The sequence below is a fragment of the Pan troglodytes genome, chromosome 18 (genome assembly GCF_028858775.2).
Source record: "Pan troglodytes isolate AG18354 chromosome 18, NHGRI_mPanTro3-v2.0_pri, whole genome shotgun sequence".
NCBI classification, from domain to species: Eukaryota; Metazoa; Chordata; class Mammalia; order Primates; family Hominidae; genus Pan; species Pan troglodytes.
This window is the reverse complement of record NC_072416.2, coordinates 71,591,724-71,606,515: the sequence shown is the minus strand read 5'-3', so window position 1 is coordinate 71,606,515 and position 14,792 is coordinate 71,591,724. Positions and strand designations below refer to the sequence as shown.

Genomic DNA, 14,792 nt, shown 5'->3' with positions numbered 1-14,792 from the left:
TATTCTGTTTAAACATTTACCAATTCATACATGTCTATTCATCTATTTGCCAATTTTTCTATTGGATAATTTCACTTTTCCTCATGAATTAGCAGGAGTTAGTTTCATGTATTCTGAAGGTTCATGTATTCTGATTTTAATACTTTGCCTATTATTTATGTTGCAAGCATTGTCTTTTTACTGTGTTCATGAAATCTTTTTGTTTGGAAATTTGCTTAATGTTAGGGAGCCACACTTACTAACCTTTTTCTTTATGGCTTTTGCATTGGGCATCTTGTTTAAGACCTTCACACTTGCTAGCATATAAACATAACCACCTATATTTTCTCCTGATATTTTAAAAAGTTTGTTTTTCATTGTTAGCTGTTTAATAGATCTGAGATTTTTTTCTGTGAAAGATGTGAGGTAAAAGTCTAACTTTTCTATTATTTCCAATGGATAACAAATTGTTTCTTTGCCTTTTATGAAGCAGCCCATGCCTCCACTGATCTGAAATTTCACATTGAGCATGTGTAAATTCCCCTGTAGTCATGGCTTTGTTTCTATTAGTCTATTTGCCTATGCTTTAAAGTACATTATAATATCTGATAAAGTCCACAGTCACTGGTCTTTGTTTCAAAAATTTATTGGCTCTTTCTGTGAATTTTTCCCCCAGGGAATTAACCAATTATCTTCTTCCTGTAGTGTCTGCACATTTATTGTTAGGTTATTTTATAGTTTTATATTCTTAAATGATATTTTTCTATTATATTTTCTAGTTAATCATTGCTGATATATTTAAAAATCTACTTTTTAATAATATTTTGCTTGAATATCTTGCTAAACTCTTATTAGTTCTAATGCCTTGTCAGTTAATTACCACAGTTTTTCTAGGTAGAGAATAATACATTCTATAAACCATGATAGTTTTGTTTTTTTCTTTTCAACTACTTATCTTTTATTTCCTTTTATTTTCTTATCACAATGGCTTGGACCTCAAGGACAATGTTATATGATAGCTTGAGAAGAGTTTTTTGTTTTTTGTTTTTTGTTTTGTCTCTGAAAATGAATCAGAATGCTTTCAACATTAAATTGTAATATCCCAGTCCCCAGAATAGTGTCTAGAACATAGCTAAACTAATATTACTAAATATACGTTACTAAATGAATAAAGGTCCCCATTAAATACATTTTCCCACTGTAGGTTTTTTCTATTTTTCATTCATCATATTAAGGAATTTCCCTCCTACTCCTAGTTTTCTAAGAATTTTTATTTCTCATTATGAATGAGTGTTGGATTCTGTGGAATATTTTTCTCAGCATGAACTGAGATGATATAAATTGTGGTAAATTACATGAATGGATTTCCTGTTACTAAACCATTTTTGGATTTCTGGGATAAATTCTACTTGGTCATGATGTAATTTTAAAAATGCCTCTCTATGCATGTGATTTGCTAATGCTTTAAAATCAATGTTCATAAGAGAGATGGGTCTATATTTTTCTTTTCTTGTGTTGTTTTACTGTGAATATATTTGTCTCCTAAAACGAGTTAATAGCTTTCTACATTTTTCTGTGATGTGAGATACATCCATTTCTTCACCATTTGGTAGAACTCACTTGTAAAGCTGTTTGACCTAGTGTCTTTTCTTCAGGGGTAGATATTTGACTTCTTTTTCAGTATATTCTATGATTATTTTTCTATTCAGGTTTTCTACTCCTTGCGGTAATTTTAATAACATATGTTTTCCCCCAACTCATCCATTTCTCCTATTTTTTAAAGAAGTTGTATATAGCATTCTCTTATCTGTTTTTACTGCCTTAAATATCTGCAATTGTATTTCTTTCCTGGTTCCTAATAAGAGTTATGAGGGTTTTTTTGTTGTTTATTTGTTTTTTAGAGACAGGGTCTTGCTCTTTTGCCTAGGCTAGATCGCAGTGGTGCAATCACAGCTCACTGCAGCCTCCAACTCCTGGGCTCAAGAGATCCTCCTGCTTCAGCCTCTTAGGTAGCTGGGGCGACAGGTACGTACCACTACACTCAGCTGATTGTTTTAGTTTTTTGTAGAGATGGGGTCTTGCTATGTTGCCTGGGCTGGTCTTGAACTCCTGGGCTCAAGCAATCCTCCCGCCTCGCCCTCCCAAAGTGGCGGGATTATAGATGTGAGCCACTATGCCTGGCTGATTCTTAATTGATGTTGCCCAGATTTGCTAAGTTACAGCAAAATTGCTGGTTATCTCCCACTATCCTTTTCCTTCTTCAGGAAGTAACGAAATCCCTAAGTTTTGGTTGTGAATGTGGCCAACAAGAATGAGGCTGTATTTCCTAGCCTTATGTGCAGCTTGGTTGTGGCCACACAACTAAGTACTCACCAATGGGATATAACCATATGTGGCGTGTACAACTTCTAGGAAGTGTCCTTAAAAGGAAGGGGTGTACTCTTTTCCTGTCTCTTCCTCCTTTCTGCTGGCTGGAATGTGAGTATGACGGCTAAGGTTAGGGCAGAAAATTTGACCAAGACATAGAAGCTACATGCTACCTATGATGGAGTTACAGAATTGAAAGAGCATCCAGTTGCACACTATAAGGACAAATGTTTTTCTTCAGTTTAGAAATTCTCAGCCGCCATCTCTTCAAATATTGCTCTTTGGCCATTTTCATTCTTTCTCCATCTAGCATTTCTGTTAGATACAAGTTAGAACTTTTAAACCTTTAAACTTAGAACTTGCATCTATTAGATACAAGTTAGTTAGTTAGAACTTTTAAATCTTACTTTCCATGTCCCTTTATTTCCCTTTCATGTAGTCTAACTCTTTTGCTTTCAGTGCTACATTCTGGATGAATTTCTCAACATTAGTTACTTGTCAATATATAAGTTTTATGCCTGACTGTCAGTGTTTGGGGTGCTCAAGTGGAGAAGACTTCCAGATAAAAGAGTTTTAGATATTCTTGGAGCTCAATAATGGGCTTACCACTGGTATATAGCATTTACATTAACATTTCAGAGCTGAACTATAGAGTAGATTCCAAACAATGAATCAGTATAAGATTTCTTGGCAGTAACTGACTTGGGATGGTTATGTGGACTCTGTTTTCTTATGCAGGGCAATCAGATATAGGGCACATGTTCTGAATGTCCTTGTGCTGGACTTCCTATTCCAGTGCTGTGGAACGGGGGTTCTTTGTAAACCTTCCTCCTTCCACGTAGAGAAAAGGAATCCTATTCAATTTCTAATTTAAAAAGGAAAATTACTCACCAAAGGAAACATCACCAAAGTGCAGAGCTGGAACATTAAAATGGAAGGTAGGTCCAATGACACAGCCTCTGGAAGGAGGAATACAAGGTGGGGGAGAGGGAGAGAATCCAGTGAATCAGAGTCACAATCAGGAAGTAGGGCAAGGATAAGTACAAAAACCATACCTTGACTTTATGTCAATTATAGTATCCAGGATTTAAAGAAATGATGACATGATGGTCTATCACAGTGGTTCTTAAAATTCTTTTTCATGATTCAAACCATGGGTTTTGACAAACAATGCTGTGGTTAACTTATTATCTTATTTCTACCAATGAATAGGTGAGAGGCAGAGCAGATAGATCACCAAACAAGGGCACAAAATGTTGTTATTTTGAATGAGACACATATCATGTAAAGTTATTAATGTGTCAAGAAATAAAAATTATAGGTCTAAACATGTAATACACATCAAAGACTATCATTGATACTAGTAATCCCTGTCCATGCTTTCATATAAACTGTTCCAATTCCACTCTTACCACTGTGACATTCCTACCACTGTGACATTCACTCACTGTGATGTTGGCCAGCCACTTTATCTCTATCAGCTTCTGTTTCTCTTCCTCGTGTATAAAAGAGAGGACCGGACTAGGTGACACTGAATGACTCTTTACTCTAAATGTTGGTCTATTTCTCTCTCAGTGTAAAGCTTTATGATCTTGGAGAGATGCTGTAGCTTAAAATAAATAATAGAGAGATTCTATGACTTCTAGCTTAGAAGGTATTGTAGGTAGAATAATGGCTCCCAGAGATATCTATGTCCTAATTCCCAGAACCTATGAATATATTAGGTTACATGGCAAAGAGGAATTAAGGTAGCAGATGGAATTAGGGTTGCTAATTAACTGAATTTAAGATGAGGAGATTATCCTGTCTTATCCTAGTAGGCCCACTGTAATCACAAGGGTGATTTTAAAAATAGAGGAAAGAGACAGAAGAGGAGGTCAGAGTGCTGCAATCTGAGAACTCAACCTGGCTTTGAACACAGAAGAAGGAAACTTTGAACACAGAAGAAGGAATCCAGGAATGTGAGCAGCCTCAGAAAGCCAAAAAAGGTTAGGAAATGGGTTCCCCTCTAGAGCCTTCAGAAGGAAACACAGCCCTGCCAACACTGATTTTAGCCTAGTTAGACCTGCATTAAGTCTATAAAACTGTAAAATATTAAGTATGTGTTGTTTGAAGCTACTAAATTTGTGATAATTTGTTACAACAGCAAAAGAAAACTATTCAGTTATCTTGTTTACCTTCAGAGCAATAATATTTTTCTCCATGATCCATGTAAAGACATGGATTGGTGCCTTAGTGATACTTCCGGTTGCTTCAGCTCTGACTATAATGTGATGAGAGGTTGTTGTAAGCCTGGGAGGAATGGCCACAGCAAAGACTCACTGCAACAAGTTTCAGGTCTAACTTTCTCATGAGCATTTATTATATCTCATGCTAACGATCTGAAGTGATTTTAAAGGGAGTGGTTGGGACTCAGCCTGGAATTGGGATCCAGTTGAGAATGAAGTCAACAAACAGGCCGACAGGCTATATGCTTCACTTGAAAAAAAGCTTTTAGGGACCAAAGTAACAAATAGATCAAAAGTGTCTGACATGCGCAAGATGCTAAAGAAAGTAGGAAAGAAGTTTAAAAAATTTACACAAAGCAGACATTTAATCAATGCAGAAGTTTAAACAACCAGAGATACATGACACTTGTTCAAAGGCACATGTAACTGAGGGAATTGTGGCTGAACCATCCCATCTGGACTTAAGATATGGTCACATTAATTCTCACAGGGATTCAGAATGTTAGGACAATCTATGCCAAGGTTGTGCCATAAATCACTGCAGGGGTCTGTTAAAACTATAATTTGAAAGACAAGAGAGAATGATTCAATTATTACAATATGTAAGTGAGACAAGTTGAATACAAAATGTATCTGTGCTATGGTTCAAACTTTATAAAATCACATACATAAAAATAGGAGGGAAGAAAATTGCTTGTGGGTAATTTTAAAAATCACACTAATTTTACAGTGTTGTTTATCCAACCACTGAAAATATTGTGTTACATAACTGGAAGAGTAAACAGAAAGAGAGAAAGTATAATATCTGTTATGATCTTTCAAGGCACACTAGCTAAAATACTAGCTTATGCAGTACTGAGAAATGAGTACCTGGCAATAAAAAAGTAAGAAACAAAATTCCAGAACCTACGATATTAACTTTATAGACATTTCCTGGGCTACGAGGCCCAAGAAAGTATTTCTGACAAAGTAAAATAACAAGTCAAGTCAGTGTTAATATGTGCAGCTGAGAACAGATGATGTATTATACATGCATTTTTACCCTTTATGAATAGACATTTATTCATGACACTAGATTTTTAACAGGTTTTCAAAATTATTGTTAGTGGTTTGAAATGCTACAAACCACTAACAATGCAACACTATCGGACAAATGAAACACTGAGCTTTAAAGGAAGTGAACTGAGGAGGAAATTTATGTAAGTCTATTTCTCTTAGCAATTGATCATGAGTTTGGTGATAAATCCCCATAAAGATTCTTTCCATAGTCAGGTTTGTTGAAGGAAACTAGAAATGAACATCCAAAATCAAGAAGTGGCATGTGAATTTTGGTAAATGGAAATGTCCAGAAGATAGAACAAGAGGCTTACCCTGCACAGAGCAGGTGGAGTACTAACTAGTCCAAGTTCACTTGTGAGCAGATTCCTGGGAGATCCCTAAATCCTATTATTCCCAATGGAAAACCCAAGTACACCTTAACCTATTTAGACATTGCAAGTGACATGCATGACTACTCTGGGATCTTTAGGAGAACAGATCAGAGATTTAAAAAATTCACCCAGGAAATTACAGAAGTATTATTCACTATTACAGCCTCCTGGAATTTCTTTTTAAATGACAGCTTCATTGAGATATAATTCACACATCATACAATTCACACATTTAAAGTGTACAAATCAATGTTTTTTGTATATTCACAAATATATGCAACCATCACTACAGTCAATTTGAGAACATTTTTATCACCTCAAAAAGAAACCTCATGCCCTTTAGCTGTCACCCACTATCCTGCACCCTCCAGCCCTAAGCAACCACTAATCTACCTCAGATCTATATAGATTTGCCTACTTTAACCATTTCATATAAATGGAATCATGTAATGTGGTCTTTTGTGACTGGGTTCTTTCATAATGTTTTCAAGGTTCATAATGGATGAACCTTATTTTCAAGGTTTATAATGGTGTCATTATGGCTGAACCTTGAAATCATTATGACAAGTGAAAGAAGCTAGTCACAAAAGACCGTGGTAGCAAGGTTCATTCATGCTACCATGTTGTAGCATCTATCAGTGCTTCATTTTTTTTCATTCCTTTTTATGGTCAAATAGCATTCCACTGTATAGATATAACACATTTCATTTATCTTTGGCTACTATGAATGATACTGTTATAAACATTCATGTACAAGTTTTTGTGTGGATATATGCTTTCATTCCTCTTGGGTATATACCTAGGAGTGGAATTGCTGGTCATATGGTAACTCAGTGTTTACCTGTTTGAGGTGCTGATAAATCATCTTCTAAAGTGGCTGCCATGTCTTACATTCCTAATTACCAGTGTATGGGAGTTCTCATTCCTCCACCTTTTCACCAATACTTACAGTAGTTCCTTATCTGTAGTTTTGATTTTCTGTTGTTTCAGTTACTTATGGTCAACACGGTCCAAAAATATTAAATAAAAAATTTCCAGAAACAAATCAGTCATACATTGTTAAGTGCCTGTCACTTTGCGTAGTGTGATGAAGTCTTGTGTCATCCACTCTCTGTCCAGCCGAGGTCATGAGTCACCCTTTTGTCCAGTGTATCGATGCTGCATATGCTACCCGCTCTTTAGTCACTTAGTAGCTGTCTTGGTTATCAGATCAACTGCCACAGTATTGCAGTGCTTGTGTCTGAGTAACCCTAATTTTACTTTTGCGCTTTGGGGCCTAAAAATGCAGATAAAGGGAAACTACTGTATTTTCCATTTTAAGATTATAGCCATCCAAGTGAGTGTGAAGTAGTATCTCATTGTGGGGTTTTGATTTATATCTCCCTGAGGATTAATGATATTGACAGTCTTTTCATGTGTTATTGGCCTCTTGTATATCTTCTTTGAGAAATGTCTGCTTAAACGCTTTGTCTATTTTTAAATTGAATTATTTATTGAGTTATAATTGTCCAATAATTTATTGTCCCTTATCAGATATATGAGTTGCACATACTTTCTCCCATTGTGAAGGTTGTCTTTTCACTTTCTTGACAGTATCCCCTTTGAAGCACAAACTTTTTTACATTCTGATGAAGTCTAATTTATTTATTTTTTCTTTGGTTGCTTGTGCTTAGATGCTGATTATCTGAAAACTATTGTTTATTTGGTTTTTGGATATGGATATTTAACCCTATTTTTTTTGTTTGTTTGTTTTTGAGACAGAGTCTCACTCTGTCACCCAGGCTGCAGTGCAGTGGCACAATCTCCGCTCACTGCAATCTCCGCCTCCTGGGTTCAAGTGATTCTCCTGCCTCAGCCTCTCAAGTAGCTGGAATTACAGGCATGCATCACCATGCCCAGTTAATTTTTTTGTATTTTTAGTAGAGACAGGGTTTCACCATATTGGCCAGGCTGGTCTCGAACTCCTGGCCTCAGGTAATCTGCCTGCCTCAGCCTCCCAAAGTGCTGAGATTACAGGCATGAGCCACCACACCGGGCCTATCCATATGTTGTCTTCTAACAGTTTTATAGTTTCAGCCCTTACATTTCAGTCTTTGATCCACGTAGAGGCAGTTCCCTTCTACTCCTAGTTTGTTACTTTTTTTTTTAATCATAAAAGGGTGCTAAATTTTGGCAAATGCTTTTTCTGTGTTTACTGAAATAATCATGTGGTTTTTGTCCTTTGTTCTATTAATATGTTGTATTACATTGATTGATTTTCTTATGTTAAGCCAACCTTTCATCATTCAGGATAAACCCCACTTCGTCATGGGGTATAATCCTTTCCACATGTTGCTGGATTTGGTTTGCTAGTATTTTGTCAAAGATTTTTGGGTCTAAATCCATAAAGGTTATGGGTTTTTAGCTTTCTTTTCTTGTAATGTTCTCGTTTGGTTTTGGTATCAGGGTAATACTGGCCTCATAAAATGAGTTGAAAAGTGTTCCCACCTTCTTATTTTTTGGAAGAGTTTGTGAAAGATTTATGACAATTCTTCATTAAACATTCAGTAGAAATTACCAGTGAAGCCACTTGATCTTGTTTTTTGTTTGTTTGTTTTTTGGTTGGAATATATTACAGGTCTATTCAGATTTTCTATTTCTTCTTGAGTCAGTTTTGGTAGTTCGTGTCTTTCTAGGAATTTGTTCATATCATCTACATTATCTAATTTTTGGCATACAATTGTTCATAGCATTATCCACGAATCCTTTTAATTTCTGTAAGGTTGGTAGTAATGTCCTTTCTTTTATTCCTGTTGGATAGAGTGTGCTGTAGATGTCTGTTAGGTCTAGGTGGTTTATAGTGTTCAACTCTTCTATTTCCTTTGTGATCTTCTGCTTAGTTTTTTATTATTGAAAGTGGGGTATTGACATCCCCTACTATTTTGCTGAATTGTCTATTTCTCCCTTCAATTCTGTCTGTCTGCACTTCACATATTTTGGTGCTCTGTTATTAGATGTGTGTTTATAATTGCCATATCTTTTTGATGAATTCACTATCTTATCATTGTAAAATGCCCTTCTTTGTCTTGAGTAACAATTTTTATTTTAAAGTCTATTTTGTCTGATATAACATAGACTCTCCAGCTTTCTTTTGGTACTGTTTGCATGGTGTATATATTTCCATCCTTTTGGTTTCAACCTATTCATATCTTTAAATCTAAAGTGTGGTTATCTTGTAAAAAGCATATAGATACAAGATGGATATCTTGTAAAAAGCAAAAAGATATAGATTTTTGGCGGGGTTGTTTGTTTTGTTCTAATCCATTCTGCCATTCTCTAACTTTTAATTGAAGTATTTAATACATTGACATTTTAATGTAATTGTTGATAGGGCAGGACTCATGCTACTTATTTTCTGTATGTCTCATGTCTTTTCTGTTCCTCTATTCCTCCATTACTGCCTTTCTTTGTGTTAAATGGATATTTTCTACCCTTTTGAATTCCTTTGTTATTTCTTTTACTGTATTTTTAAGTTTCTTCAGGGAATAGTTTAAAGAATGGGCAATCCTGAATTTGGGTAAATAATTCAGAGTCAAAAGTGAGGGCAGTAGTATTCATGCATCAGGAATGTCTAACAAACCCAAATACATGAGTTCTTGCACCTAATATACAACCTTGCTTGAAGGAGGTACTCAATAAGAGTTTATTTAACAAATATTCAAAATACATATTTATTCCTAAAAGGGGTAGCTATGTATGTTGATGGTAAGACACAGTATTATTAGGCCTGAACTTAAAATAGGGAATGGCCAGGTGAAATTGGGATGGGCTTTCTTATTAAACTTGAGGGGCAGTTAGCCTTCCTTGGCTAGCACTTTCCCTTTCTTTCATCTACCTGAAAAGTAAAACTGCTCCTTTAATATCCTATACTTTCCTTCCTACAGATAGGGCCATTATTCCTTCTATCTTACATGTTTTTAGAGCAGAGCTTAAAGGTTTTATCTTTGCTGCTTATGTATGAAGGCTTGCTTATGATACTGGATGTTGTCAAGGGTGCTTATGACTCAGAGCAATACTTCCTGATGCCCAGTAGTCAGCTTCCAAGAGTTGATCTGCTGGATCTTATCAAAGGCCCTCATGGGACTAGAGGAGCCGTGAATTGGAGACAAGGTTATATTCACAAGTTTGTTCTTCCTACTTCTTCAGAGAACCACCCTTCACTGCTTGTCATGAGAGATGAGATGTTATGAAGGTAGGAAGTGGGCTGAAGTTCATATAAATGAAAGTGTATTCCCACCCTTCTCATGTTGTATACATACCCAAAGGATGTTAACCATGGGCTGGGATAAGCACGGCACACATTCGTGAAGAGTCAATGTTATTCAAATATTTGGAAAACAACCCTCATTTTTCTCTTATAACAAACACACAGGTATTATGGAAGAGAACGTAAATGCCTTGTGAATGTTTCAGATAAGTCTTGAGACTTAAAAATAAAAAAGATTATGATTGTGACAGGCTGCTTTGGTCATGCCACAGAACCCTTGAGGCACACACGTTCACTCTCCTTAGTTGTTGGGGGTTGTATGACTTTGCTAGGGCTGCCATAACAAAGTACCCTAGACTGGGTGGCTTAAACAACAGAAGTTTATTTCTGTTGCTGTCAGAAGTGTTGGTGATTGCAGGGTTATTTTTTTCTGAGGGTCTCTCGCTTCAGCTTCTCTTTATTTTTTCACATGGCCCTTTTCTATGTGTATGTCTGTGTCCTAATGTCCTCTCCTTATAAGGACATCAATCATATTGGATTAAAGCCCACCCATCTGACCTCATTTTGCCTTAATTACCTCTTTAAAGGCTCTATGTCCAAGAAGAGTTACATTCCGAGGCACTGGGTGTTAGGACTTCAACATATAAATTCTGCGGGAAACAATTCAGTGCATAACAGGGACACTGAGGTGGAAGAGTTGAGAATAAACAGTAATCACCTTTCAGCTAATCTTGAGATTCTGAATGTATAGTATATATCATGAGATCAGTACATTTTCCTTGGATCCTTCAGGTCATATGTCTCTATCTCTTTTCTATGTTATCCCCAGGGCTTGCCCCAAGGGAGACCTCAGCTTGTAGATGGAGGGAGGTCTTGCTAGCAGTTACCAGAATAAGAGAAACTGCCATGGTAATTAACAACCTGCTGCTGTGGGAATCCAAATAGAGTCAGAGCAATGTGTTTACAATGCTTGGAGACATAATAGTGAGATCATGTAAGTAATTTCCTTAAAATAAGAACAAAAGACAAAAGTTTAGAGAAACTGTGATAATGGCCAAAGCTTAGCCCAGATGATTTTATTCAGGTGTTACTGTAATAACTTATTTTCTCTAAACATCCTAAGACATAGAGAGTAGCTAGAAGCTAGTTTAATGTCTAAATCCTTATTTTATAAGACTATAACTTGTAGAAAAACTAGATCCCCAAACAGCATCTGTATCTATAATAACTTATACATGTTCACTAGGGAAACACTGATGGAAATTTAACACACTCTATTATGCTGATGTGTTCATATCAACAAAGATAGTCATCAGCATCCAAGACAGGATCTACTTAAAAAGCTAAAAAGGCAATAGGTTAAAACTTCTGTTAGTTTCTACATTCATTATAAATGTACCTTACCTAATGGTCAGTTTCACAGGCTCAGGTGACCCATTGACATTGACCAGGAACTCTTCTTCAAAGTTTCCCAGGATGGTAGAGCTGAAGGAGATCTGGATAGCTTGGACTCCACTTGGTTCAATGATGCCTTCCTTGGGACTGAAAACAAAGCAGGCCCCCAAAGCTGAAGTTGGAGGGGTCATGTTGAAGAGAGCATCGATGCTGCCTTTGTTGTACAGTATCGCCTATATCAATAAAAGGCAAGAATGTGAAGGTCAATGGGCCTCTGACCTATTTTCATATAAGCATGTGTCTGTACTGTTTAACAGCAACAAAGGGAAAGTTGCAGAATTAGAACCAAAGAAGAACACTCAGGGACAAATGAACAGTCTGATGCCTTGAGTGTTTGAAGATAGAACTCCCAAACCAGAAAGTAATTTTACATTTTTAGTCTCCTCTTTAACATGAAATTAGTCATATATATTATGCTTGTGCTATAAAGACTGATCATAATCACATATACTGATGAAGAGCCTTAAAATATTCCCTTTTTTGCTACTCTGTATAAAGTAACCAAGGGAAAGTAAGTATTTCTCTTATACGCATGAGAAGGCTGAGGTTAAGCAGCATACTTAAAAATAAAAAGCAAGTTAGAATAGCAGAGTGAGAATTACCTAAACCTATGTTTATAATGTAGCTTGAAGAATGTAAATGAGACATCACTGTGGATCCCAGATGACAAGGGTTCTCTTTGTTGTGCTATCAGATTTCATCCTATTGAGATATTTTCATCTCAGATTCTACTGGATGGATGATTGTTTTGAGATTCTTATGCAAGCAACTGTTTTACTATAGAAAAGTTGTACTCCTATATTCTAGTGTTCTGGAAGCATGTTATTGCCCATATGTGGTTGCACACTGGGTTTAGTGTGTGCATGTAAAGAGCTCATGCCTGAGCTCCTTCATGCACACTTGTGACATTAGGCGTCCTACATGGCAGGCCTCAGTCTACTGTCCCTACAATTCTTGTGCACGAACCTTCACTACAGCCATGTTGTTCTATCCTGGCTTCCAAAGACACCACCTCTGATCCTTGCCAATGCTGTCCTTACACCTAGAGGGTGAACAGCATGTTTTCCTGATTTATATAGGAACCACCCTCAACCTACACATAAGGCTTTGGAGGACAAAGAGCATGAGAGATCTCAAAGAAACTTTCAGAAGGTTAGCAGGCAAATGTGACGTGTGTCAGGAACGCGGAAGCTGAGGGAGGAGGATTCCCGGAAGAAGTCAGATGCAGACAGAGGTCAGGAGAGTAAGTTTGGAGCAAAGGTTACAGACATTATTTTTAGTTAGAGATTATTGTCATCCCTGACCTTGAGGAAGAGAGTAATTCTAGTGGGGCATGACTGCAGAATCCAGAGGACAAATATTTAGGGAATTGAGTGGGTGTACAGGAAATAGTAGCTGACTATTTTAGATTCCTGTTTTGAGAAGATGAGTGGTGAAAGGTGAGAATGGGAGTGGCAAGACTGTGGGGAGGTACTGTGGAGGAGACAGCATATTTATAATAAATGAGATAATGCATATTCAGTGCTCAGCCTAGAGGAAACACTCACCAAAGTGCTGCCTGTTGTTGTTGTAAGAGAAGAGAGCTTGGTAACTAAGGGAATGGGGTCTGAGTGGAGGCAGAGGAGGATGAGTTCAGGGGCTCAGGTTGCAGGGAAGAGGGCATCCAGAATATATGATGGAGAGAAAGAGTCGGCAGCAGAGGCAGAGCAGAGGAAGACAGCCTCTTCTGCCAAGAGAAGACGGACAATGCACCAAAATAGAAGCATAAATAATTGCTGCTTGCTATTTTATTCATCTTTTTATGTTTCTTTCGCATCTCCCTCATTCTAAGGTCCCTGGTAGCAGGAACCAGGCTTCACCCTTCATTCCGTTTAAACAGACCATGTAGAAAAGTGATTATGGCCAGCGACTCTGAAGCCAAACTGCCTGGGTTCAAATCTCAGCTTTGCCATTGACTTACTAGCTCTGTAACCTTGGACAATCTACTTAGTTTCTCTGTGTTCCAGTTTCCCCATGTGTAAAATGTAAGTACTACTAACTTCTCATATTGCTGTAAAATTAAATTTATTAATTTATGTAATTTTTAGAATAGTGCTTGGCAAATAGTGCTTAAAAATGACAGAGACTGTTGTTATGTTTTCGTTTGTTTGTTTGTTTTTTGTTTTTTAAGAGACAGGGTCTGGGTCTGTTGTCCAGGCTGGAGTGCAGTGGCGCCATCATAGCTCACTGTACCCTTGAACTCCTAGGCTCAAGTGATCGTCCTGCCTCTGCCTTCTGAGTAGCTGGGGCTATAGGTATGTGCCACCACACCCAACTAATTTTTGTGGGGTTTTTTTTGTAGAGATGGGGTCTTTCTGTATTGCCCAGGCTGGTCTTGAACTCCTGGGCTCAAGTGATCCTTCCACCTCAGCCTCCCAAAGCACTGGAATTACAGACATGAGCCACCACACATAGTCAGTGACTGCTATTTATATCCCCAGTGCCTATTAGAATGGGTTTAAATTTTACCTGTGCTTAAGAAGTGACTAGTACGTACTAGTGGTAACATGAAGGCAAATTGAAGGCATTAGTGGTAACTTGGAGGACCCTGTTCTTCTCTTTCAGAAGATGCATGCATTGCCTTTTAGTTTTTTTGGTTAGCAGAAATGTTTTGCCCATATTTTCTGTATGGTGAGAATTCCTCCATTTTTAAGAATATGACATCATTCTTCTCCTCCTGAGAAATAAGCACCTACTTACGAATACAGAAACCAGCAATAGTTTTGGGACACAATTCAGAGGCCTTTTGATTACTGATAATACTCTTTCCCTTGAGGTCTAGCTCCTTGGAGAGAAGAAAATTTATAATCAAACTTTGCCTCTCATTTGTTTTCCTTCTTAATTACACTGGGGAATAGGGTATACTCTTGGGGTTAATGGTTTATTCTTTATGTATCTGCTATTGTTCAGCAATGACTAAGGGCAATAGCTAGTTATTCAAATTTGTCTCAAGTAGGTAATGCAATAAATTGAAACAGAGATGCAATGAAGCATCAGCATTAAATACGCAGACAGTGCAAAATATTCCCATAAGAAGCACCTTACCGT

General features: G+C 37.1%; 1 protein-coding gene across 4 annotated transcripts in view; it reads right to left on the bottom strand.

The window, feature by feature from the left end:
- HYDIN (HYDIN axonemal central pair apparatus protein) overlaps positions 1 to 14,792 on the bottom strand; it is a 423,676-nt gene that overhangs the window by 271,162 nt on the left and 137,722 nt on the right. For all 4 annotated transcript variants that reach the window (XM_016930119.4, XM_063797419.1, XM_016930120.4 and 1 more), the window contains exons 12-13: positions 11,655 to 11,878; positions 3,238 to 3,305 (exon numbers count right to left, since the gene is read on the bottom strand). In XM_016930119.4, coding sequence (XP_016785608.3) covers positions 3,238 to 3,305; positions 11,655 to 11,878 — 292 coding nt within the window. The remainder of the gene's footprint in view (positions 1 to 3,237; positions 3,306 to 11,654; positions 11,879 to 14,792) is intronic.